Source organism: Cucumis sativus, chromosome 5 (assembly GCF_000004075.3).
Source record: "Cucumis sativus cultivar 9930 chromosome 5, Cucumber_9930_V3, whole genome shotgun sequence".
NCBI classification, from domain to species: Eukaryota; Viridiplantae; Streptophyta; class Magnoliopsida; order Cucurbitales; family Cucurbitaceae; genus Cucumis; species Cucumis sativus.
Genome location: NC_026659.2, coordinates 21,277,115 through 21,303,331, shown reverse-complemented (window position 1 = coordinate 21,303,331; position 26,217 = coordinate 21,277,115). Strand labels below are relative to the sequence as shown.

Below are 26,217 nucleotides of genomic sequence, written 5' to 3'. Positions count from 1 at the left end.
CGCTATAGCTCGTAAATATTTTAATTTATTTTACTATTTTAAAAAATGTTTCTAATTTAAATACTAAACTTTTTAGTTGATTTCACTTAAAATTAGAGTATAACTTAAATAATGTTTATTTATTGGTCTTCAAAAGCAAATTTATACACAAAATCTATATATAAATATAATCACACATAAATTAGAAGGATCTTGGAGAATGAATATATAAAATATATAAAATATAGTTACGTGCTTAAATGAATTTATATAGACAAACTTAGTAAACCAAGAAAGTTATTAAATAAAATGTTATATATAATATTTAATTTTCCTCTACTAACAAATCATAATCAAACCCTAATATTTTTATGTTAAAATTATTAGAATTAGAATCAATAAATAAACATATATATATATATATATATATATTATATATATAATATAATATATATTAGAATATGAATAAGACAAAATGTAGAGTGGATTTAGGTGTTTTTCTAATAATAATATTTATAATAATTAAAAGAATGAATAATTGATATTATTATTTAAAGACTAAAAGAGAAGAAAAGAAAAGAAAAGAAAAGAGGGCCTCATAAGTTTATAGGTCAAAGGGTAATGCATGAACATGTGATGCGACAAATCATATCCGAATATTAATTATAAGGTATCATTTTCATTATTCATTTCCACTACTCTTTTTCTATAATGTTTACTCCATATAACAATTTTCCATTAGGTTAGCTACCTCACCCACTCATTGACCTAGTCAACTCAAAACAATTTTTTTTTTTCTTTTTTTGTAGCTGAGATTTAACAAATATAAAATAATTTAGGGGTTTTTTCGAAAATATTTACGCTATAGAATAATTTTGAAAATGAAAAAAGCTTAGAGACGACCTACAATGAAAAATATAGAAAATGTCTTAATCAACATGCGGTTAATCTGCCACATGTGCACATGTAATTCTTCTTTTAAACGATCATGATACGTATCATACATGATCGTGTAGGTTTTTTTTTTAATTGTTGAAAAAATGCTTCAAGTCTAAACGATCGTGTGTTGGTCATGCTAAACGATTGTTTATATTATATTCACATGATTGTGTAGTTATTTTTAAATGATAGAAAAAAAGCTTCAAATAGAAACAATCGTGTGTTGGCCATGCTATAAACAATCGTGTTGACTATGGTAAACGATCGTTTATATCCTATCCACGTGATTGTGTAGTTTTTTTTTTAAACGGTGGAAAATGACTTCAAATTTAAACAGTTGTGTTGGTCATGCTAAATGATCGTGTTAGCAATTGTAAACGACGCAAGTGTTTGTTTTTTCTTGCACGATCGTTTATATTTTCTTGCACAATCCTTTTGACAACGTTTTCTTTTATACATTCAGACAGATGAAGATAAAGATGGACAAGAAGAAGTAGTAGATGAAGATGAAGAACAAGATAATGAAACATCAGATGAAAGTGATGAAGAATTTTCATGAGGGAAAACAAAACAAAAAAAAGCCAAAATCAAAATGTAAATATTGTTATATTCCACCATCTTTGTCTATCTAAGAAGAATAAATAACTATTATTGCCTACAATTCATTGTTCTCATCGTTTTACTCCAACACTTGTATTGCAAATGGAAGAAAGAAAGAGAAGATGAAGAAAGAAAAAAAGTGACGAATCATCCACAATATCAAAGACAAATAAAAAATTTATGAAAATATTTTATCGACTTTCTAGGTTTTTTTATTTTACTACACGAGCTGCAAATATTTTGGTGTTTTGTTATATTTATAAAAATTAACAAATAATTAATGTGTTGTTGTCTAAAATGTAATCGAAAAGGTAGGTCTAATTTGATTAGGTATGTTGTTGATGTTATTACCCTTGCAAATGTTGTTATTCTTATATTGGGAGAGTTATGAATGCACCATAGTTATTGTTATTGTAACGTTTTGATCAATTTATGAAGGGGTATATGGATGAATTGAGATCACGTCTTAATTAAATAAATTTTGGAGATATAAATGTATATCATTAGAAAATAATTAAAAGTTACTAATTATAGCAATCTATAATGTGAACCTTTCTTTTTAAAAATTTCCCAATTTAGACGTCTGTCTTGTCCTTATTCCTTTGTGAATTTTTCTATGAGCATGTGAATGGAAAAAAATATAATGGAAAGACTCGATGTTGGTTTGTATGGTGATTGAGGGAAAACAAAGATGATGTACCCAAATCGTAGAGGATGCTAAAAGAATGTTGGATATTTAATTAGGTGTTGAATTCAGATTTCAAATTCTAAGGTTGGGATGTTATAACTATTGTTACAGACGTTATCAATTGATATTGAGAGGAAAATGGTATCGACAATCCAAAGGAAATAGCCACAATTATGATCGTATTACGTTTGTAAATATCTAAATAAATGTGATCACAAGTTATCTAATTAAGTTTGTAGTTGAAATAATCTTGGCTATTATGATTGATCGATAGAATCTCATTATGATCACACCAATTTTGATTACGGATTGGATAAATACAAGCTTAAATTACGGATTGATGTCTTTAATTTAACATAATTAAAAAAAAGTCTTATTTTTAGAGTTCAACTAAAAATTCACAGTGAAATCATAATAAAAGAAAAATGGTTAAAATTGAAGATTTGCTCTTGTAAATTGTGAAAATATATAAACTTTGGTCGATATGATTCGATAAAATTCCATAATTAATCATTATACCTTGATACAAAGTTCATAAAATAGTCTGTAAATAATTCATATAGAATTATCTATACAGATTTTATAAGATTGTAAAGATCAAATTATAGAGAAATTGTTATGAATTGCACCAAAAAAAATCTAACTATAAAATATAGCAAAATTTTCAAATTAGATATAAAAAAGTTGATAAATTTACTATATTTTGTAAATAGTTTCAATATTTTGGTATGTGTAACTTTCTAAATTTTCAACGAGTTCTGGACATCCAAACTACGTTGTAGTATTGTAAGATATCTTGAAGATTTTCTTTTATATCTTAGGATGCTCAATAGCATCAAAAGAGTTTTGGAGATTCCCGACATCCCAATTTTTAGGTTTTTGTTCTTATTTATTTGATATATATATATATTAACCTTCCTTTACATTGTATAATTAAAATAAATGGTCAACTATATATATATATGTATATAATTTTGTATACCGAAATTCTTATTGTTTGGAAAGAATATTCTAAAATTAAATTTGCATTAATATTTGTTATTTGAGTGATTATTGTTTATTTTTATTATTCTTAAAGAAAAGAAAAAAGGCAAAGAAATATAAAATTGGAAAGAAAAAAAAGTTGAGATGAACTGTGAAGGAGGATTGTGCAGTTGCTGACAAACGTAAATGCATAAGTTGGCGCGTAATTTTCTGAATCCGAATACGACAATCAGAAATTCAGAGAAAAAGATATCGAAAAAATACCCAAAATACATCAATTTCCTAAACTTTCACACTGTTATTTCATATATCCCATCATTTTCTCCCCCATCTTCCTTTCTCCATCGCGCCTCTTTCCTTTCCCTCAACTTTCAGTATTGTTTAGCAACCAAAATCATCGAGTACCCATCTTCCAGATTTCCTCTACCGACCTCTCTTTATGGGTTTCTCTCTTTTTTCACTATAATTTATAAGCAAACTTTTTCAATTACTGTTTGACTTGAAATTCTTTCGATTCAGTTGCGTTTTGCTTTGCCCACTTGGCTGGTTTGTTCGCTTTCTTGTTCATACCAGCAAATTTAGGAAGTGGGTTTCGACTTGATCTAGTGGTGGCTCTTAAGAATTATCTGGAGGGTTCTTTAGTTTTCTCTTTTGTTGTTGGTTTTGTTGCAGATGATGGAAGTTTTGTGTGGTGGGTTATCAGGAAAGCCTAAGATCAGCTTTTTTATGAGAAGGGTTTTGAAGGAAGGTTTGAATTTCCTTCTTTGTCTTATGTTTGTTTGATTTCTGGGTTTGCTTTCTCTGTTTTTTTTTTTTTTTTGTTACTATTTAAATCAAATTCAATGATTACGTTTCTGGGTTTGCTTTTTTGTTTTTGTTGCTTTTGATATTCAAGTGGGTTATGCTTTTTATGGCGTTTCAATGATTTTGTTTTATTGTTGTTGCTGGGAATTTGTAAGTTGTGTACTGGAATTGCTATTCTAACCATAAATCTGATATTATGACAGCATGTTGATGCCTTCATTAATGAATTACTTTATGTTTGTTTTCCTTTTAATTCTTTTTTTTTTCTTTTACTCCAATGATTGCTGACCAGAAATAAGGTGTTAGAAATGGTGTTTTCTTCACAGGTTGATTACTTGCTGTGTTATATTTATTTATCCGAATGGTCCATTTCTTATCATTTATGGAACTGGACGATGAATCTGCTGGTTTTTAGTTGGTTCTTCTTATCAGTTTTTTTCTCTTTTAGAACATATTTTTTGTTGGCTTTGGTGGAAAAACGGAATTGTTTTCAGTTATGGATAAAAAGACCCTATGTAATTATGTAAGCATGGGAATGGGAGGCTACTGGTTTTTGGTTTTTTGTTTTCTATAAAAGTTTTATGTAGCTATTTGAGAAGTACTTCTTATAATACTCTCTTGTTCTTTTGATTATGCTGCAAATTTATTCTCTTTCACACACTTACATTTGTTTCCTTTGCTTTTAATTTTCTTTTAATCACTTCTAAAGCTTATTAAAATGTACTGTTACCGTATTCAGGAAGCAGAGAGATTGAGGAACCTAGAAATCACGGGAAGACAAAGTAAGCTTTTCAATATTCTGCTTTTGTAATTGATACGTTTATATAATTCATTTTGATAGTTAATAATCTTTAATAAGCTTTTTGTCTCAAAGGGGGACAATTGGTTGTTGAACTTAAGACACATGAACCTCTCTCTCTCTCTATCTCTTCCTCCTTTACCTGAAATATTCTTAATGGGTTTTTGCAGACAATAATTTTATTTTCAGTACTACTTGAGGTCGGTGGTTGTCGACCATAAAGTTTTGTTGGTAGAGTTTCTCCGGATGGAACCTAGACAGCATACAGCTAGTGTTCTTGAAGCATTGATGGGGTTTGATGAGAGTCAATCTCAGCACCCTGCTTCAAGACATTCTAAAGTTTTTTCAGATGATTATTTACAAAGGGTTGCATCCATTGGAATCTCGAAGAAGAAATACCCCTCCAGATGTCATCCATTTAGGATGACAATTGAAGAGCCAACAGAACTTTTCAATTCTCTCAAAGTAGAAAATAACTTTAGCCGCTGCACCAAGTTATGGGAACGGGAGGAGGCAGATTCTACTTTATCAGCCGCATATACACCACTTACAAGACATGAAAAGCACTTTTCAACCGGTAAGGTGATACAAACTTCAAAGGGTTTTCAAGATTTACCAGAGGTTCTAGATTCTATGGATATCTCACCAAGACCTACAAGAGGAAAAAATTCTTTATTCCACCAGGCCAAAAGTGGACTGAGTGTTTCAACAGCACATTATAATTTGACAGAAGGAAATAATGATGCAGGGACTAAATTTAAGGACAGGAAACAAGGACAGGCACACTTGTCAGAGGATCTATGTCTTTTGAAGTCTTCAAGACCTTTTTTAGAGTGGAGCAATAAGCTAGGTTTTTCTTCCTCTCCACCAAATTCTTTGAAAGGCTCACATTTAGTTACTGATAAATGCAAAGGTTGTCATAATTCTCAAAATGGAAAGAATATTGCTAAAGAAAAAGAAAGGACTACGGTGTCACTGGAGCCCATCAAGCAACTATCTCAAGTTTCAAGTATTTTGGATGGAAGTAGGAGAACAATGAGGCGTGAGTTCTTTAATTTGCATCTGAAGACCTCAAGATCAGAAACCATATATGACAATGTGTGTAGAAACAAAGCCAGTTTATCTAATTGGACGGCAGAATCCAAGCATTCCTGCTGCTTTTCAGTTGAGTCATACAAGGCCAGAGAATCCGGGGAGAAAGTCATAGAAGAACAAAGGAAGACAGCGAACTTGATGCCATCTACACAAGGTAGGAAAATGAATGAAATGCCGACAGTGCCTCGTTATGCAACTTTGCCCAGTGATTTGAATTGCAAACCTGTTGAGTATGATTTCCAGAAGCATGTTTGTTCAGATAAGGAACATTTGCATTCTGGCAGTCCTTTGTGCTTGAGCTGGAAGGTTAAGAGACTAGATGAACTCGATAAAAAATTTCATAGATTGAGATTTGATTCTACGTCCACGGTGACCACTAGATCTAGAACAAGGAGCAGATACGAGGCCCTGAATACATGGTTCTTAAAGCATGAAGGCCCTGGTACTTGGCTACAGTGCAATCCATTGAATAGAAGTTCCAATAAAAAGGATGCTGCAAAACCTACCTTGAAATTAAGCTCTAAGAAATTGAAAATTTTTCCTTGCCCTGATTCAGCAAGCCATCATTTTGACAATGATGGCTGTATGGTTGGTGGTGATCCGAAGACCACAGTTAAGAAGAAAGACCCTTGTGATCAACATTCTTTAAACTGTCTACCACCAAGGAGCAAAGTTGTTTTCTGCACACAAAACATTCCTGTCAAACAAGGAAATCAAGCTACCTCTATCCAACAGGTTCCATATCTTCCCTTATTAAGCTCAAAATATTATCGCAATAGTTATCACTTCGGAGCATACTCTCTTCTAATTGCGTTCTGTATTCTATAATCCTATTGGCTGATTAACTTTGAATTTATTGAAATTGGTAAATTTATTTTACTTCTGTCTAGTAGGAGTGTATTTTTTTTTTTTACTAAATTCTGCAACCTACAGTTGGACAAAGCTAAATGGTTTAGGCCTACCTTCCAAGTGAAGGTGGGTATAGATAATTATAACAAGAGAAATAAATACTTCTGTCCAGAAAGAAGAACCTTTTGGATGTCTCTCAAAGATGGTATCAATGCACAGCCAAGTTTATAAGCTATAGATATATGTGCCTGAATTTCTTTTTGAGCATTCAGAAAGACTAAACACCAGTAACTTCAGTGTCAGAAGAAATGCCCACTTGAGGAAGTGAGAATTGGAAATTCAACTGAACCAGTTAACTCTCTTGTGTAAAACGTTTCACTTAGTATAAATTTGAGGGACCAATAATCTCGAATTTTTTAATAGACCAAGTCCTTTAGACAGCTATAAATAGATCATAGTTTTGGTCTGGTTCTGATTGCTTGGACTTTAGACATGGTAAAGTAGTGTACTCAAGCTGCCGTAAAGTATTTCAAGATGGTCATCTGGGTGTATTTGACTTCTCTTTACATTACAGAGCACTATGATTCTTCTACTCTAACTAGATGGAACATTTCAGAACCTAGATTTATGTTATACCAATGAGTGTTCAACTTCATTCTATGCTTATTGGCAATTTGACTTCTTTCAAAGTTCACATGTAACAACTATACGTACACCTTTTTTCCAATTGGAAGTGCTTCTTGCATTCCCGTTTGGCTTGAGAGGACTTGAATTCTTCCTGCCTTCCGTTATTTCAGATCACTTATGAAAAATTCTCTTGTAAAACAAGTTTTCTGAATAGTTGGCCATCTCATATTCACATTTCTCTGTTCAAAGGTATTCAGTTTTTTTTCCTGATGTGTGATTTTTTATCTGTCCATGTTTGTAGTTAGTACATTTTCTTTTGGTAGTGTATGTCCCTGTTTCTTGTAGTATCATTTTCCCATTGTACTCCAATACTTCTTTATCCACAACAGGTTTCTATGTCCTTTGTGGTTTAACATTTGTTTACCTAAAAATAAATTTCAGGAAGGTCTTGCCTTTGATCACTACCCTAGCAAAGAGAGAGATTCTATTGTGAGTTTGGAGGAGGCTTTTCAACCTAGCCCAGTTTCAGTCCTTGAACCACTTTTTAAAGAAGAAACATTATTCAGTTCTGAATCCCCGGGGATTAATAGTAGAGGTGACCTATCTTATGGCTCTATTCTCACTTTCAAGTTCATGCCTTCTTAAAAACTCGCTCCATCCTCATCTAATACATTCTGGTTGTAGATTTAGTGATGCAACTTGAACTTCTGATGTCGGATTCCCCGGGAACTAACTCAGAAGGACATGACTTGTTCGTATCAAGTGACGATGATAGTGGAGAAGGATCAATATGCAATTCAGACAAAATTGATGACATTATGAGCACATTCAAGTTCAAAGATAGTAGAACTTTTTCTTACCTTGTTGATGTATTGAGTGAGGCAAGCTTACATTGTAAAAACCTCGAGATGGGTTCTGTTTCATGGCACAATCAAGAACAACACGTGATCAGCCCTGCAGTCTTTGAGATCTTAGAGAAGAAATTTGGGGAACAAATTTCTTGGAGGAGATCAGAAAGAAAGCTTCTCTTTGACAGAATAAATTCTGGGTTAGCAGAACTCTTTCAGTCATTTGTTGGTGTGCCCGAATGGGCAAAGCCTGTATCGAGAAGATTTCGGCCATTGCTTAATCACGAAATGATCGAGGAAGAGCTATGGATCCTGCTGGATAGCCAAGAAAGAGAAGTGAACAAGGAATTAGTAGATAAGCAGTTTGGAAAGGAGATTGAATGGATAGACCTTGGAGATGAGATTAATTCTATCTGTAGAGAGCTAGAGATATTGTTGGTCAATGAACTTGTTGCAGAGTTTGGTAGCATTGAATTATGTTGAGTGGTATGATTTATAGCAGTCATGGATAAAACATTAGCATAGAAAACATAGAGATTTGTTTCTTTCTTTTCTTTTCCTTTTTAAAAAAGAAAAAGAGAGTCATATATTTGTGTATAGGAAACAGTTTTGATCCAGTTGAAGTGTCTGAAGAATGTTTACTGTATTCTTTTATTCATGAGGGGAACCATAGGTTATTGTTGTCAAGTGTGACAGATTGATATTATTTTGATACATCAAAGACCCGAAGTCTATGATGCCAACTGTGGCAGATTGAGTTATATGTATTTGTGTACAAACCTTTGTGTTTCTTTTTTTTTCTTCTTTTTTTTGTTAAGTAGAGAATTTGCTGCAATTCATTGTTGACATCAGTTTCTAAAAGTAGCATTGTCTTATCATATATATTCTTGAGTGAAATTATGTCTGAATTCTTAGTTTGTTTGTGAGTTTCTGTGTAAAGCTTATGGATCAAACATTTAACATTCCTTCATCCTTTTACATAATTTTTAATCCAGTTGAATTTATATTGAACATTGTTCACATCTTTTCATTGATTTTAATGGTTAGATCATTTTTCTAATTTCAATATTTTAACCCTTTGTATCAAGTTGGTTACAATTGAAAATGACACATGCATGCACTAAATAAACTTCGAATTTTAAATTAGCATATTTGTTCTTTTTAAATTAAATGACATGTGCCACTAGTTGTTTAAGAGTATTTAGTATAAGATGGGAAATCGAACTTTTCCTCCTAACATCCTTTAATGAATCTTATTTTGACAAAAATATTAATAGTTAGGAACTAATTAACTTAACTTTGTATTTCTTTTCTTCATTTTTTTCAAATATTTACCAAAATAAAAAATACAAAAAAATGTCAAATCAACCCGACATCCACATACGCACATAAAAATATGGTAATTGTAATTGATGACCATTTTAGCAATAATAATTAAGAAGGTAGCAACAATTAATTTTTTTTTGCAAATATAGTAAAATTATCGATGATAGACTTGTATTGCAGATAGACTCGTATGAGTATATCAGTAATAGACCAATATTTGCAATATGGTCTATCGGTAATAGACTTTTATCAGTGATAGAATTTGACAATTTTTGCTATATTTACAAATTTTTTAAAATGTTGTTATATACTTAATTATTTTGAATCTAATTGTTAAATTTGCAACTATTTTCATATGAATAATCTTCTCTTGAACCATCGTGTACTACAATCATGGTACATAATCGTATAGTTTTTTAACAATAAAGAAAAATGTTTCAAAGATCGTGTTGATTATGGAAAACAATCGTTAAGAACTTCAAATCTAATTAAGTTAGAGTCAAAGTTCCATACAAACCAATCAATTTTTATGAAGTTTTTCAAAATTTCTATTGGGATAGTTTCATACATCCGGGACCTTCATATTTTCATCAACATCGACCTTCAAACCATGACGTATTTTCACCATCATTTTTTGTTGGGGTTAAATTCACCGTCAATTTTAAAGGCAACACATGATTAACGAATACTAATATTCATCTAATTAACTCCAAATAAATAGAGAAAAGAAAAAAAAAAAAGTTGTATCCTTATTGGGCCGATATATTTGATGGGCTTTAAGCCCGCCCTTGGTTTCACTTTTCAGGCCTAAAAGGGCAAATTTGGGAAATAAAATAATATACTTATAATAAGATAACCTTCTTCTCGTGCGCCAAAACCCTAGTTTTCTCAGTATCACCTCTTCCATCTCTTCTAGGGTTCCGCCGACTCGAAGACCGCACGATACGAAATGGGTACATTCTCAATCAAATCTTATCTTAATCTAGATCAGACATTTGAAATTTTTGTTATTCAATTTGCTGTTTCTGGTTTGTAGCGAGGATCAAGGTTCATGAGTTGAGGCAGAAATCGAAGGCAGATCTCTTGTTGCAGCTTAAGGATCTTAAGGCTGAGCTTTCTCTCCTTCGTGTCGCCAAAGTTACCGGCGGTGCTCCGAACAAGCTATCCAAAATGTGATTCTCTTTTCCTTTTGAGTGTTTTTTAGTTCCGTAATGCATCTCATTGTTTTGTTTATCTTATTGTTCTATGCTTTTTTAAAAAAAAAAATTGCAGCAAGGTAGTGAGATTGTCGATAGCTCAAGTATTGACAGTAATTTCTCAGAAGCAGAAGGCGGCGTTGAGGGAAGCTTACAAGAAGAAGAAGCTTTTACCTCTTGATCTGCGCCCAAAGAAGACCAGGGCCATTCGTAGAAGGCTCACCAAGCACCAGGTAAATTGTTTCTTCTTTATCCGTCGTTTAATTTCAGTCCAAATTGATTTTGTATGTTCCTCGTTTAACTTTTTAATTGAATTTTATTACGGATTTTATGTGTAATTGTTGCCAATGTGAGATTTTCTACGATCCCTAGAAAAAAAGAATGGCGGAACTACTTGTTATTAATGGAAATGCTATCATTTTCATATATGAATTGTGGATGGGTTTGTTAGTTTAAATCATTCATATATATTGTTGAAGTTAAGAATGTTTCATCAGTCATTTAAAATTTTTTTTTGCTTTTTTGTGTCCACTATCCCTGCAATGGTTTTTATCCTTGAATAAACCTACGAATTCTTGTCAAATATCAGAAACAAAGTATACTTTTTTGGGTTCTTGAAAGCAATTTGTAGGGATTTTTGCTTTTATGAGATTAATTTTTGGTTATCAAATTGGACCTTCATTTATTAGAATTATGATTTCTTAAGTTCAAGTTTTCATCCTTGTACAACTCTGAGTTCTAAGATTTGATACTTTTGAGTATTGGTAGGTTTTGAGTTATACTGACTGATATATTTATAAAAAACTTTACCCTCATTTATTTTCTAATGATGCAATTATCATGCTTTGAACGTATTGGCGGCAGGCCATTTTTTTCTATTTAGATTTCTTTTGAGGTTCGACCATTTTGTTGAATGATTCCATTTTCTGATGCAGGCGTCTTTGAAAACTGAGAGACAGAAGAAGAAAGAAATGTACTTTCCATTGAGGAAATATGCTATTAAGGTGTAGTGGTCAGTATTATATTTGGTAGTCCATTTTTATATGCAACATCAAACCAGTTTTGTTGGCAAGTTTTGTCTCGTAATCTTATGTCGAATACTCTTGAGGTATTTCTCCCTAAACCAAGATGTTTCGTTTTCATTGACGATTATATAATTTTGACAGTTAATAGCCTTTTTTTCTTGTTTATTGACTTATTCTTTTTCTGTCCAAAAAAAACTTGTTCCTTTAGTACCTTTTTTGCTCGTTAGCATGCATTTCTTTTTTAACTTAGTCATCTCGTTGTGTGCTTGGCATTGTTTGAACATATTGAATTAGTGTTCATTGTGGAATGATGACTTGAAATCAATATGGAACTAAAGAAACTGTTAGTATGTGAAATCATTCATTTAATTGTTTTAAGATCTTCAATTATGTAGTTTCTTATGATTTTAGTGTTGTTAAGAATTGTGGGAGAATAAATCATCCAAAAAAGTTCTGAAATTTGCTTTAATCAATAGGCACATTTTCAATCAAAATATGTCACTATTTAAGATTCCATTGATAGGATCAATCATTGATAAACTCCATTCAGTGTATTATTATTATTTTCTTTTTTGCTATATTTTACAATAATTCCCATGTTAATTGTTTTGTAATAAATGAACCATAATTTTAATTTATAGCATTAACTTGGAGTATGTATCAATTTAAGTCTTGGATTAATTATGGTACTAATTTAGACCCTTAGCTTTGGGAATTGTATTAACTTAAATTTTAATAATTGTATCAATTTGTTCTTGAACTTGTATGTATCCATTATGTGTCTTTATTAAAGCTTAAAGATTTCATTTGATACAACTATTAATTTTGGGGGCTTAAATTGATGTAAGTTTTAATATTCCAAATTTTCTAATAAAAAACGGTGTTGAGTTGATGAACTAATCCACCCTAAATTAGAATATAGTTTTATTGAACAACCTTACAGTAGAGAATCAATGTTTCAAATTATATAGTAGGAAAATAAACAAAATATTAGTAAAATAATAGACTGTTTAAGAAATGATAAATTTAGTTGTAAAACAAACATTGAAAAGGTGTGGAAAATGAATGTGTTTATTAATTATATTTTGTTGACGTGAGGAGAAGAAATTAAGGCAGATGCTACAATTGTGTTGTATGGTCAAAACCTAACCCAAATTCTGAATCCATGAAGTACTTTCCAAGTTGCTTCTTCCTATAAACAACTTTCATTTTTCTTTTTTTGCCCTTTTCTAGAAAATATTAACAAAATAAATTTGTTCAAACTTCATAAATTCCCACCATTACCTTAACAACAAAAATTTGTAAAATTAATAACCCAATATGGAACTTATTTTTAAAACTTATTTGTAAGACTATTGTTGTTAAACATAACCATATTAAATAATATAGTTAGTCTTGGATATGGTTCAGGTTTTAGTTTAACTTTATAGTATATTGAGTCCTCTAAATAATTCTTTTATTATCGTTTTCAAACTCCTTACCATAATATAATATAATTTTTTTTTATATTTTAAGTTTGTTGTCATAAATAAATAAAAATGTCTTTTTCATCTTCTTTTTCTCTCCTCCCTCCATGTTATTCTTCATTCTATATCCATGGCGGCTGATAATTATTTAATAGTTATATATTATATAATATATATAATATAGTCATAAATATAGCATAATTTATAGTCTATTAATTATACAAATCTATTATCGATGATCCAGGTTGCAAATAAGATTTTATCAATTATAAAATTTATCATCAATAATTTTGTTATATTTTATTGGTATGATATTGCATGTTTAATTTTATTCTTAAAATTGTCTTACTTATTATACAAATATTTAGTTTCCCAAAAAAAAACAATATTAAAAAAAAACGATGTTAAAAATATTGGAGAATTATGGCAAGTTATAATAAATTTGACAGGTCTAATATACTAAAGTTTGGCTATATTTTGATTCTTTTGCTATCCTTCTAAAATGTTTTCGTTCATCAAGGGTCAAACAAGTCGACTGTTGGTATAAAATATTTCAGTTTCTCACCTCAACACAAACACATATTTAATAACGAATAAATTTTCTAATCATTTAAAAACACAAAGATTAAAATACTCATATCAATCTTGAAATTCAAGCTTTATAGTTTTTCCTGTCAAATAGCAATATCAACGAACAAATTTTAGAAAATTTGCTTAGTTACATTATTTTCACTCTCAAACCAATATATGGATAATTAATTTTTCTTTTTTAAAAACAACTGTTTTGGTTAATAATTAAGTTGATTTTAATTTGAGATATAGATATTGTTATAGTAATTTACAAATATATCATTTTTAATATTTAATATTGAGAGTTTATATAACAAACTTGTAAACAAAGAATAATACAAATTAGATGTTGTAAATATTGAAGACAAGGATATAATATAGATAGATTGAATATGAAATATAAAGTTATTATACATTTCCAAATCACATCAGAGAATGACCTTATAAATATTCATGTTCAATTGATGAGGTTATAAATTCAAATAAAGACAATATTTAATAAATTAGAAAAAACAGTGCACAATTTTTTGAAGATTAATAAATAGAACACACCATATTAAATTTGATATCCATAGGAAAATAATTGATTGAATGAAACATTAAATAATATTGTGTGAGTGAGTCAACCGGCAACTGAATGCTCAAGTCAATTGGGCTGCTACTGCTTTCCTTCACAAAATAATAATATCATAATTCACTCTTTTCAATTATACTTCATTGCATAATGTTGAAAAAGTTGTATACACGCGGTTCAATCGTTTCCTATGCAGTTTGATTATGTTTAATTAATTAAAGGAAGAAGTTTTCATCCTAATGTCACATGGTGCCGTTTAAGGCATGGGATTCAATAACTAAAGCCATAACAATGTTTTATGCACTTTGATTTCGATTCTAATATTTTATACATAAACTGTTCGATTTCGATTCGATTTGACACATGTGAGTAGTTCCATGCGATTTCAGCTTCAAACCGAACCAAACCGTGAACACTCCTACTACATTGAACCGATTCAATATACTATTTTATTCGTGTATCTATCTATGATGAACTGTAATAGACTATTATTTGTATCTATTATGATATAGATAGACACTTTGTGTTGTTTTCCATAAAAGATTGTGATGTTTTTATTGTATATATAAATATTTTTTAAAAAATTATCATTTAAAATAGTTTTTCTTTAATAATCATAACACTAAATTCAACGTTCTTTTCTCGTTTTTTTGGTTATCTTAAATTTAATCGGTTAAATTAATTTGGACCAAAATTGATTAAACAATAATAATATGATCTTAAAATGAAATATATGAATATGTTTTCAAAATTTAGATTAAAAATGTTACAAATAACGAAACATTTTATTTTAAGACAAACAGTAATAAAAAGAATTAACATTAAAGGACTAAATTTCTAAATGTTAAAATTAAAGGTTATAATTGAAGGAAAAAGTAGAGTGGTTTTTGCAATTTGTAGGGAAGATTCCACCAACCGGCAACCGGTAAGGTTTTTTGCGGCAATGAGTAGTAAGCAGCAAGTAGTACGACGAAGAACAGTGGAGAGTTGAAATAAATGAAATGAACTTTTATTTTTTCATTTAAAAAGAAAAAGAAAGACAAAAGAAAGAAAAAAAGCTAAATTCTTCGACTTCATTTCCAAGCGCTTTCCTCTGGTCTCCTTTTTCCTCCTCAGATTGTTTTTATCTGAAAGGATTCATCTCTCTCACTAACTTCGCACCCACAATCTGAGCTCTCAATTCCCCCATTTAAACCTTTTCAGGGCTTCGAATCTCTTCAATTCTGATGGGCAGTTCTTCAGCTCAAGGTGACTTTACTGTTTTCGATTTTTTTTTGTTTTTTTGTTTTTCTGATTTACTTTTTGTTTTTTTTGGTCTTTGAAATCGGATTTTGTTTGTTTTTTGGATTTTGTAGTGTTAGTGGATGGCGCTGGTGATTTAGAGAAGGGGATTTTGAGTTTATCATCAAATCAAAACCCTCTGGCTGAGTTATCGCCATCGCCATCGCCGTCGTCGACTGCAACGGCTCCGGCTCTTGTTCTATCCAATTCAGGGAAGCGGATGGACCAAGCCGGGAAGAAGAAGTACGTGAAACAAGTGACTGGACGGCACAACGATACTGAGCTTCATCTAGCTGCGCAACGGGGAGATCTAGCCGCCGTGAAGCAGATTCTTGATGATATTGATTCACAGATGGTGAGAAATCTCAGTGGTGCGGATTTTGATGCGGAAGTTGCTGAGGTTCGATCGTTAGTAGTGAACGAGGTCAACGAATTGGGAGAAACGGCTCTGTTCACCGCCGCAGAAAGAGGACATATAGAGGTTGTTAAGGAGCTATTGAAGTATTCGAATAAAGAAACACTTACGACGAAGAACAGGTCTGCTTTCGATCCGTTGCATATAGCTGCAAGTCAAGGACACCATGGTAATGATCTTGATCTCAACTTCCTTTTGTAATGTTTTGCCCTAGGGTTGGATCTCATCTTCTTCACTAGGAAATTAGGGGGAAAGTCGTGAATAATATATGTTAATTTGAATTGCAGCAATTGTTCAGGTGCTGCTTGAACATGAACCTTCCTTAAGCCAAACCTTTGGACCGTCGAATGCGACTCCACTCATTACTGCTGCAGCAAGGGGCCATACAGCCGTAGTTGAGGAATTGCTTAACAAAGATCGTAACCTGCTAGAGATTTGTAGATCTAATGGTAAAAATGCATTGCATTTTGCTGTGCGCCCTGGTCATACTGAAATTGTAAAACTATTACTTAGCAAAGATCCACATTTAGCTCGAAAAAATGACAAGAAGGGCCAAACTGCACTGCACATGGCTGTCAAAGGGCAGAGCCGTGATGTCGTGAAGTTACTCCTTGAAGCAGACCCTGCCATTGTAATGCTTCCTGATAAATTCGGTAACACCGCGCTGCACGTTGCCACAAGGAAAAAGCGGGTTGAGGTAGTTTAACTGAATCACCTTTGTGGATACTGGCTTGTTTATCTTTATAGTTTTGATAACTTAGATATCTTTTCAATCTTTCAGTTTCATATTTAAGTATTTTAATGGAAGTTAGAATACTGTTATTGAAATGAAAGTTCTGAAATGAGATGTTTGGAAATGAGATTGTTCAAATGCAACGTGTTTTGACTCTTTAATACTATTAGGTTTGGCATACAATAAGAAAGGAGGACCTAATGTTTGGTAGGCTGGAACATTGGCATTGAATGAAAAGCTTAGGCTCAGCTTCATTACCATTTGGTTTTCTAAAATTGTACTTGTTCTCTTATATTATCTTAACCATGGTTTTCATCTTAAAGCAAGAGTTGAATTATTAACCAAATTATATAAACAAAAACAATTTCTTTTAGAACTTGAGATAGATTTTGATACAAAGTAGATAACAAAACAAAAGAACTCATACTGAAAGTGTACTTTAGAAGTTCAAAGTAGATAACAAAACAAAAGAACTCATACTGAAAGTGTACTTTAGAAGTTTAGTTCTAAAAAATTGAACAGCAAATGAAGTCTTAGAAAAGAGGAATTTTGGAATAAGATTGTTAGGAATGTGATTGTATTCATACTAATGGATCTCTAAATACTCATCCTTCACTTCAACTTTGTAGATAGTGCAAGAGCTATTGCTTCTCCCAGATACCAATGTGAATGCATTATCCAGAGACCACAAAACTGCATTTGACATAGCTGAGGAGCTTCCTCTTTCAGAAGAATCATCAGAAATCAAGGACTCTCTTTCTCGTTATGGTGCTGTGAGAGCCAACGAACTGAACCAACCACGAGACGAGTTGCGGAACACAGTGACTCAAATTAAGAAAGATGTTCATACCCAGCTTGAACAAACCAGAAAAACAAACAAAAATGTACATAACATCTCTAAAGAGCTCAGAAAGCTGCACAGGGAAGGAATCAACAACGCGACCAATTCGGTCACGGTGGTGGCTGTTCTTTTTGCCACAGTTGCTTTTGCAGCCATCTTCACAGTACCTGGTGGCGACACGGATCAAGGAACAGCTGTTGTAGTCGGCACCATTTCTTTCAAAATCTTCTTCATCTTCAACGCAATCGCATTGTTTACGTCGTTGGCAGTGGTGGTGGTGCAGATTACATTAGTTAGAGGTGAGACAAAAGCAGAAAGACGAGTCGTGGAAATCATAAACAAACTCATGTGGCTGGCTTCTGTTTGTACTTCGGTCGCATTCATGGCATCATCGTACATCGTGGTTGGTCATAAATACAGATGGGCTGCAGCTGTGATCACAGTGGTTGGGGGTGTGATTATGGCTGGTGTTCTTGGGACGATGACATATTATGTTGTGAAATCTAAGAGTAGAAGATCCGTAAGGAAGAAGGAAAAGAGTAATAGAAGAAGTGGGTCAAACTCATGGCATCACTCTGACTTTTCAAATTCAGAAGTTGATAGAATTTATGCTCTTTAGAATTAGATAAAGCCAACTGTTTGGTGTTTTGCTCAAACCCAGTTTGTAAGTATATGTATGGTTAAAGTTAATTTTCTGTTTCAATAAGATTGATAACTTATTGATACCAATTTACATGAAGGAAGCATGTAAATTTCATAGTTAGAGATGTGTGGATGAAATGGAATTGTTGGATTAGGTCCTATGTTCGTTTGGTTTTTGTCGATTTCAGAGATAGAGATAAAAGTTGAAAAGTTAAAAGATAAAATTAGTTAACCATTTTGAAACAAACATTTTTGAGTTTAAAAGCTTCCTTCCATTTTTGAAGGTAAGAGAAAAATATTTTCACCATTTTAACATATGAAAGGGCAATAAATGAAACAAAACCAGACCTTCTCTAACTTGTGTGTGTGAGATGTGGACGTGGGTCTCCATTTTCAACTCCCCCCCTCCTCTTTCTTTAACTAACAATCTCCATTGTTACCACTCTACCTTCCTCTCCCCTCTCTCCCTCCTCTAACTCACCCATCTCCCCACCTCTCTTCTCCATCGTTACTTCTTTTCTATGAACACCATAATTCTTACAATATCACATCGATTGAAGGGCAAAAACTCTTCTGGATCTCTTTACTTATCTATCCTCAAATTGCTCTATTTCAATGGCAAAAGAAGAGGCAAAAAGGCACAGGCAAGGAATGGTGCGGAGAGAGGGAAGGTGAAGTTTGGGTGAGGATGAGAGTGAGATAGAGTGAAAGAGTGAAAGATGGGTTTTCCTTTATTGGTTATTACCTTCTTCTGGTACCACAAACACAAAAACTAAGGAGATATTACCAAAAAAAAAAGGTTAAAATAACAGGGACTAAATTGCTAAAAATATAGAGACGACCAAAATGTTATTTTGCCAACCAATAATTGTTGTCTTAAAATTTTGACTTGGAAGTCAACTCCAGAAGAAAATCAAATTATTTTTAAAAAACTAGAAAACCCCATACTCAAAACAAACTTCTATAGATTATAATATTGGTTTTAAAAATTAAGCTTATAAATACTTAAATAAATTATTATTGATTTATTGAAATAAATATTTTGTATTATTTTTTTTAAAATTAATATCAATTAAGTTACTCTATTTCGGTTAGTGAACATAAATGACGCATGCAAATAGCTTATTCATATGCCTAAACTACAAAATCACAAGTGCATGATACATGGTTATGTCATACTCATTTCCATTCCTATTTCATCAATCCAAACCGTTCATAAAGATCATAGGTTTGAGTACTCTCTCACAAATATTGTGAAGAAAAAAAATCAACCAAAAAAATATTCTAAAGAATTATTCACAATTTTTTATTAACTAAATTATAAAAAAAGCCCACAACCTTCATTTTAAAAAAATGTTCTTAAAATTTCAAAAATTGTTCAAAAGTATCCTTACCATTAATTTTGCTTGGAAACTTTGTTACAAAAATACTCCTAAAGTACGGAAGAGTTTCATAAATACCTTTAAACTTGTAAAAAAATTCAAAAATATTTCCAATAATACAATTTTTACCTTAAATATTTTAGCCACAAAATAAAAACTAAAAACTTTAAGTTAAAAGTATATTTTAAAATTTTCATCGATATATATGAATATTTCTATCAATATATGAATATACAATAATTTAAAATTATTTTTTGAATTTGTTGTTTGTATAATTTTTCATAATATCCATGGAAATCAAAATTGATTAAAATTAAAACTTCCATACACAAATCAACATCAATAGCTTGAACATGGTTAAAACATACCATTCCACGAAATCTTAGAGAGCTATAAAAAAATCTCCTTACAACATACAAAAACAATAACTAGTCAAGTAAAGAAAATCTTACATCAATAGATTTATTAGACTATCACTACATTTTTTTACAATTAACTATATGTTAATTACGACAATGACTAGTAAAATTAGTTGGGTTCGTGATTTATTATTATGTGTTAATAGACAAATAAATTAAAACTGTGATCAATAATAGATCCAGAAAATTTATTTAGGAGTACTATAAGAAACACACTATAAAAAGTGTTTTAAAAAATTAATAGCTTAAAAAATTATAATTTTAATACGTATTACAATTGTTCTCTATGACTTTGTTGCGCTCTTTCTAAATATTTATTAGATTACTTTTATCTTATATATTTTTTTAGCACAACTACTATATTACAATCATATTTTGTTTAAAATAAAATATTGTTTAAATTATATTATAATATACACTTCCAAATTAGGAGTATACGTCTCTGCTGACCCGTGTTTGCTCCTAATCGATTTTGATTTTAATTGGTGAGAAAAATGGTGTAAAATTTGGATCAATCTATTTTTTTTAATCACAAGATATTTTTGAATCAATTTCATTTTTTAAAAACTTTGAGTAAGAAATTATTATTGAAAGATATTTTAAAAAATAGCAAAATATTAAAACAACAACATATTTTGCGATTAATTTCATTTTGTTTTTGTTATCCTAATAATTTGTTGAGATCTTTATTAAAAGCAAAAGCAAAAACAATAGAAAATCATATCATAGGTTTGACATTGGAACCTTAGAGATTGAATTCGTGAACCAGAAGTGGTAGTTCGTTGCCACTGCGTCTTCTTCTTCTTTACATTGCGACCAGGAAAAAGGCATTCTTCAAATTATATATATGAATCGAATTTTATTTCTTTCACTTAGTAAACTCACAGATGAAGTCTGATTTATAAACACCTTCACATTCTCACTCTTTGGGAGGCGTCTAAAGTTGTATAAAGATGGACTTCCAATACTCAATTGTGGGGTAGTTGGCTTATTTAATTGTATTCGGAGACAACTTTCTTCCTCCCATTCTACGATTGCTCTTTAACAAAATGGTGCAACCCAACACTGTTCGTCTCAGTAACCATCGTCTCGTGGACCAAATCTTGGTCGCAATGCTTAAAAACCGACCATTCGACACCCACGTCCATTCTGCAGCTTCTACTTCCACCACACATCAGTTATGGAGTTCCGACTCCGTTTCCGACGTTCTAAGATCGGTCCCTCGGTTCTTTTTTCAATCAGCCCGATCTATTGGCACCCAAAAGGGTTTTCGGCATCGTACTCCTCTTAAGCAGAGGAAATTGAAAGAGGAGGCTTACAAGTTCCGTAACAACGTGCTTGTTCTCGGCCCTGGTGCTCACAGGGACCCTTTCAAGGCTAAGCTTGGATTGAATAAAGCGTTGGAGTTTTTCTATTGGGTCGAAACCCATTTTGGGTTTCAACACGACGAGATTACTTGCAGAGAGATGGCTTGCGTATTGGCTCGAGGGAATACATTGATGGGTCTTTGGGACTTTTTGAAGGAAATGTCCAGGCGGGAAAACGGTGGGCTTGTTACTACGGCGACCATCACGTGTTTGATAAAAGTTCTAGGAGAGGAAGGTCTGGTGAATGAAGCTCTGACTGCATTTTATAGGATGAAGCAGTTTCATTGTAAGCCTGATGTTTATGCTTATAATACTGTTATCAATGTTTTATGTAGGATTGGGAATTTCAAGAAGGCTAGGTTTTTGTTGGAACAGATGGAGTTGCCTGGATTTAGATGCCCACCTGACATTTTCACATATACAATTCTAATTAGTTCTTATTGTAAATATAGCTTGCAAACTGGCTGCAGAAAGGCCATTCGAAGGAGGTTGTGGGAAGCCAATCACTTGTTTAGAATCATGTTGTTTAAGGGATTTTCACCAGATGTTGTGACCTACAATTCTTTGATTGATGGATGTTGTAAAACGTACAGAATCCAGCGGGCATTGGAATTGTTTGAGGATATGAGCAAAAGGGGCTGCACTCCTAATCGGCTTACTTACAATTCTTTCATCAGATACTACAGTGCTGTGAACGAGATTGACCAAGCAATCAAAATGTTAAGAATGATGCAGAAGATGAACCATGGAATTGCTACATCCAGTTCTTATACTCCTATTATTCATGCTCTATGTGAAGGAGGAAAGGTAATTGAGGCCCGTGATTTCCTTCTTGAGTTGCTTGAGGAAGGCTCTGTGCCTAGAGAGTATACCTATCAGTTGGTATGTAATCTGCTGAACTCAGCAGGCAAAGCAAGTTTACTAGATGAAAACGTGCACGAAAGAATAAGACATGGAATAGAAAATAGGTATAGGGAAGTAAAGAAAGTCAAGCTAATTATGTCAAGGAAAGGATACTGATGCCTGTAATGAACGAAGACAGTAGCCAGACTTTTCACGGTGAGGTAAAGAGGGGTGGATGAAACCATGTTTGACAATTTATTATCTCCACATCCACTCTCAGCAGCCCATTGTGACAATTGTCTTGTGGTTTTAACCAAGGTAAGTCTCCTCCTCAAAGATAATATATGTTTGCAGGGGGGATTTTTGTTTTTTATCTTTGTTCATCAATATATGCTTTTGTCTGTTTCTTATCATGCGAAAAAAAAAAGTCTAAAATTTTTGTGTCTATCTAGTTCCATTTATGGTCCGATCTTTTTCTCTTAACTCATGGTCGCTCTGCTGATGACTTGTTTTGTTTCTGTCCTTATTTGGTGCTATAGGCTCAAAGGAAATCATCATTGGTTACAAATGATTTTCAGGGGGGTTGAATGCAAGGTATGCTATAAGTAGAATTTTCAATTAAAAAGATGTAATATGTGAATTGGCATTTTGGTTTATATATTGGTGCTCCTAAATTTGTGGGTGTGTAAAATGGTTGTAAACTATATGCTGTGAAAGTATGGTCCCTCTTATAATTTTGAGTTCTAGGATATGTCCTGTTTCTCAGTTTCCCATCCACTTTTTTCTTCACAATAATAGATGCTATCTGGAAGTTTTTATTTGAAATAGGTTCTAATTTTCGGTGTAAATATGCTTGGGTAGTTGTTCTTTTTGTAGGTTACTATCTTTTCCTGATTTGTTTGGATCCTTAAACTTTGTGTAAAGCAATTTTAGATCTTAGATGTAAAACAACTTTCCCTAATTTTAGATGTAAAACAACTGAATTTATTTAAGCTATCTCCTCATTGAAACACTTAAACAAAGTACAACAGTTGTAGCGTGAGGATTGAACCTCTGACCTCAAGGGATGGAATCAACTCAATATCATAAAGCTAAACTCAATTTGATTAGTCATTGAAACATTTAAAGATCGAATAAAGCACTGTTTCCAAGCATAAGTCATCCTAGGTTTTGTTTGTCAGAACCATATTCATCTAGATTTTCATTGTTCCCTATGAACTTGGGTATTTGGATTCACCTTCATTCTGTTAATTTGGAGTAGATTCCTCCATACTTCCTATCAGTTCTCTAAATCCTAGGCTCTAATCCTATTAGGTTGGAGATATAGGTAAAAAATTTATGCAGAGTGGGGGAGATTATTAGGTTGGTCGTGTTAGATCTTTGATGGGGGATATGGATGTTTGGAGATTGGGAATTCATCTTTGAATAATGGAGCACCCTTTGCAAAGTGGTCGAGGTGGTTTCAGATGGCTAACTTAACGATTTTTAGCATAAGGTTGTAAGCAGGTGTATTGTTCACCTTTATTGGTCGAGATACTATAGTAGATACTAATGACGCGACTCATGGCTTTGTCACATTTCTTCAGTTTTGTTAACTACGTTATTAAGGATGAGATTCGTATTTAGTTCTCGAAGGACGATTATATAGTCAACAATGCCTCCTTTTGTTCTCTTTCTCGTCTCTTTAGTTTGACAACTCTGGCCTTTACAATGTTATTTATTTAGCCATTGTGTTTTTACTGTGAGTTGTCTTCTCTTAATTTTTTCCATTAGGAGTGATCCAATGTAAAGGGCTTAATGATTTGGCTCCTCTTTTAACCGTTATCCCAAGTTAAAAGATGGTCAATTTTAACTCTTTTTGGTTGACAGGTGCAATTTTAACTCTTCTATAGCTAAAGATAAAGCTCCTTTTTGGGTCTTACTCATCGTCTTTTTGGGAGCTATCATTGAGAAATTGAGAAATTGAGAGGTGTCTTGACAGGGAGGTAGGCTCACTTTGATCCAACATCCAAGCCACGTTTACCAACCTATCCACGTACTTCCTTCCTCTTTTTAAGATATCATCCATGACGAGTTATGGGATTGAGGAGCTATACAGAAAATTCAATTGGAGAGGGCACAATGACAAAAGAAACATACACTCTATCAATTGACATCAAGTTCAACTTCCTATTCGAAGAGGGACCTGGAGCCAACTTTGAGAAAAAGAAACAAATGCCTATTGGCAAAATGGATTTAGAGATACCGGCTTGAGACAGGTGCTCTGTGGAGGCGCCATATTGATGCTAAGTACGACTCACCCCTCCATTCAGAAAGCATATCCTTCAATCTTTATAAAGACTAGTAGAATTATATTGCTAAGATGCTGGTTTGATTCATGATAACATTGAGAATGTGATTGGAAATGGTGAGAAAACATCATTTTTGAATTAACTACGAAGTTGGAACGGAAAGAATGCAAATCATGCAAGCTGAAGCAAACATCAATTTGAAGGATTAAACATGTTTGATCTTGAAATGAAAAATAGAGTTTTATAAACATACCTTGATGTAGTTCCAAATTGAAGCAATACTGTTGCTGTCTTTGATCACGAACACTTTGTGAACCAAGATTTAGAACGGTTGTGGAAACCAAATTTGTGATGAATTTGAAGGGAATTTGAAGTTTATGAGATTTTGTGTTAAAAAGAGATTTTTAACATGAATCAAGATTAACTTTAAGTCTCAGCCAATTCTTCCCCATTTATATATAAACAGAAGATCCATGCATCTCAAACTTACCTCAAGGTTTGACAACAAAATTAACACTAATTACTAATTTTTAATGGGATTAAAGTGACTGTGTGTGGTTTTAACATGAAAATGAATTAGGTTATTCACTAAACTACCAAAAACCATTAATTTGATTTTTCATTAAAAAATTCAATTATTTTAATGGTTTTCCTAAATCCGCCGAAACTGAATTCTAAATTATTTTAATGTAACATTAATTTAAATAAAATTTGTTTTAAAAATATTTAGTTAAACATTTTAATCAAATATATTAATTTAATATCAACTATTTAATTAATAATTTTCACTTAACATCGAACTCCTTACAAACAAAACCATAGTTGGAATTTGGATCGATTAGTATTAACTTTTACTCTCTAAATCAAATTTAGATATTTCAAATTCGCTTGTTACACTAAATTTAGATGTTTTAAACTTGCTCATTACACTAAGGTTTAATTTGATATGAGCTAGCATGAGAATCTCTAAACCAAACTTAAATGTTTCAAATTCGCTCATTACATTAAGGTTTAATTCGATATGTGTTAGCACGAGAATCTGATGTACTTATAGATCATGAACTCCAATAACTAATTTAACTTTTTAACCCAACTAACCCTATTGTTAACTACTAAGACCCTCAACTGTCGTTTGGAATATTTTGATTGGAAAAGCATGATATGAGAATGCAAATGAGATTCATACCTTTGTTCATTGCTTCCATCGGTTAACCACAAGTGTAACTCTATCCCTCATGACTTGGCCTATCACACTCTGGCTGGAAAACCATCCACCATGGACTGATTCTATTTTGCTCGATGATTTGCTGATCTCTTTTGTTATTTTTCTTTACTGTTATACTACAGAAAAATCTCATAAGAAAACATTAACATTACTCTTTCATGCATAATCTCACATCAACATATATCAAATATATATATACTGTTGGTAATTATTATTTTCAAGTAGAAAAAACTATATAGCATTTTCTTATTCATTCAATCTGACGGTCTAAGAATTATCCCATATATTTTTCTTTTCTTTTTTGATCTTTTTAAAATCATGAACTATCATATCGTTAATTCTTATTAGTTATTCCTAAATTAAGTGATTTATAGTTCTATCCCTATCACTAAAAAACAATTAATAGATA

At 32.1% G+C, this 26,217-nt stretch overlaps 4 protein-coding genes across 5 annotated transcripts; all 4 read left to right on the top strand.

The window, feature by feature from the left end:
• The first annotated feature begins 3,375 nt into the window (after positions 1-3,375).
• LOC101203594 lies at positions 3,376-9,073 on the top strand. 2 transcript variants are annotated; one of them, XM_011657041.2, is made up of 6 exons: positions 3,376-3,633; positions 3,863-3,938; positions 4,734-4,776; positions 4,964-6,623; positions 7,806-7,959; positions 8,049-9,073. In XM_011657041.2, exons 4-6 carry the CDS (start codon positions 5,040-5,042, stop codon positions 8,693-8,695), a joined length of 2,385 nt encoding a protein of 794 aa, XP_011655343.1. In that variant the 5' UTR covers positions 3,376-3,633; positions 3,863-3,938; positions 4,734-4,776; positions 4,964-5,039; the 3' UTR covers positions 8,696-9,073. The 2 variants fall into 2 exon arrangements, with proteins under 2 accessions (XP_011655343.1, XP_031741594.1); XM_031885734.1 differs by having other exon boundaries at positions 3,376-3,775.
• Positions 9,074-10,351: 1,278 nt separating this feature from the next.
• On the top strand, positions 10,352-11,924 carry LOC101220542 (60S ribosomal protein L35). The gene is made up of 4 exons (XM_004149767.3): positions 10,352-10,491; positions 10,575-10,710; positions 10,811-10,967; positions 11,670-11,924. The coding sequence occupies exons 1-4, from the start codon at positions 10,488-10,490 to the stop codon at positions 11,742-11,744; spliced, it is 372 nt and encodes a 123-aa protein (XP_004149815.1). The 5' UTR covers positions 10,352-10,487; the 3' UTR covers positions 11,745-11,924.
• A 3,464-nt stretch (positions 11,925-15,388) lies between these two features.
• Positions 15,389-18,505, top strand: LOC101220783 (ankyrin repeat-containing protein ITN1). Its single transcript, XM_004149768.3, has 4 exons — positions 15,389-15,617; positions 15,725-16,234; positions 16,353-16,762; positions 17,428-18,505. The coding sequence occupies exons 1-4, from the start codon at positions 15,596-15,598 to the stop codon at positions 18,256-18,258; spliced, it is 1,773 nt and encodes a 590-aa protein (XP_004149816.1). The 5' UTR covers positions 15,389-15,595; the 3' UTR covers positions 18,259-18,505.
• Positions 18,506-20,839: 2,334 nt separating this feature from the next.
• LOC101203838 (pentatricopeptide repeat-containing protein At1g77405) lies at positions 20,840-25,019 on the top strand. The gene is made up of 3 exons (XM_004149783.3): positions 20,840-22,610; positions 22,832-22,886; positions 24,162-25,019. Exon 1 carries the CDS (start codon positions 21,132-21,134, stop codon positions 22,467-22,469), a length of 1,338 nt encoding a protein of 445 aa, XP_004149831.1. The 5' UTR covers positions 20,840-21,131; the 3' UTR covers positions 22,470-22,610; positions 22,832-22,886; positions 24,162-25,019.
• The last annotated feature ends 1,198 nt before the right edge of the window (positions 25,020-26,217 follow it).

Bases quoted from the DNA above. Each gene is read 5' to 3' on its own strand.
- LOC101220783 (XM_004149768.3), top strand. From the start codon at position 15,596: ATGGGCAGTTCTTCAGCTCAAG. The intron at 15,618-15,724 runs GTGACTTTACTG...TGGATTTTGTAG, and splicing joins GGGCAGTTCTTCAGCTCAAG to TGTTAGTGGATGGCGCTGGT. The intron at 16,235-16,352 runs GTAATGATCTTG...TTTGAATTGCAG, and splicing joins TGCAAGTCAAGGACACCATG to CAATTGTTCAGGTGCTGCTT.
- LOC101220542 (XM_004149767.3), top strand. The intron at 10,711-10,810 runs GTGATTCTCTTT...AAAAAATTGCAG, and splicing joins CCGAACAAGCTATCCAAAAT to CAAGGTAGTGAGATTGTCGA. The intron at 10,968-11,669 runs GTAAATTGTTTC...TTTCTGATGCAG, and splicing joins GAAGGCTCACCAAGCACCAG to GCGTCTTTGAAAACTGAGAG.
- LOC101203594 (XM_011657041.2), top strand. From the start codon at position 5,040: ATGGAACCTAGACAGCATACAGCTAGTGTTCTTGAAGCATTGATGGGG. The intron at 6,624-7,805 runs GTTCCATATCTT...AATAAATTTCAG, and splicing joins AAGCTACCTCTATCCAACAG to GAAGGTCTTGCCTTTGATCA. The intron at 7,960-8,048 runs GTGACCTATCTT...TTCTGGTTGTAG, and splicing joins CCCGGGGATTAATAGTAGAG to ATTTAGTGATGCAACTTGAA.
- LOC101203838 (XM_004149783.3), top strand. From the start codon at position 21,132: ATGGTGCAACCCAACACTGTTCGTCTCAGTAACCATCGTCTCGTGGAC.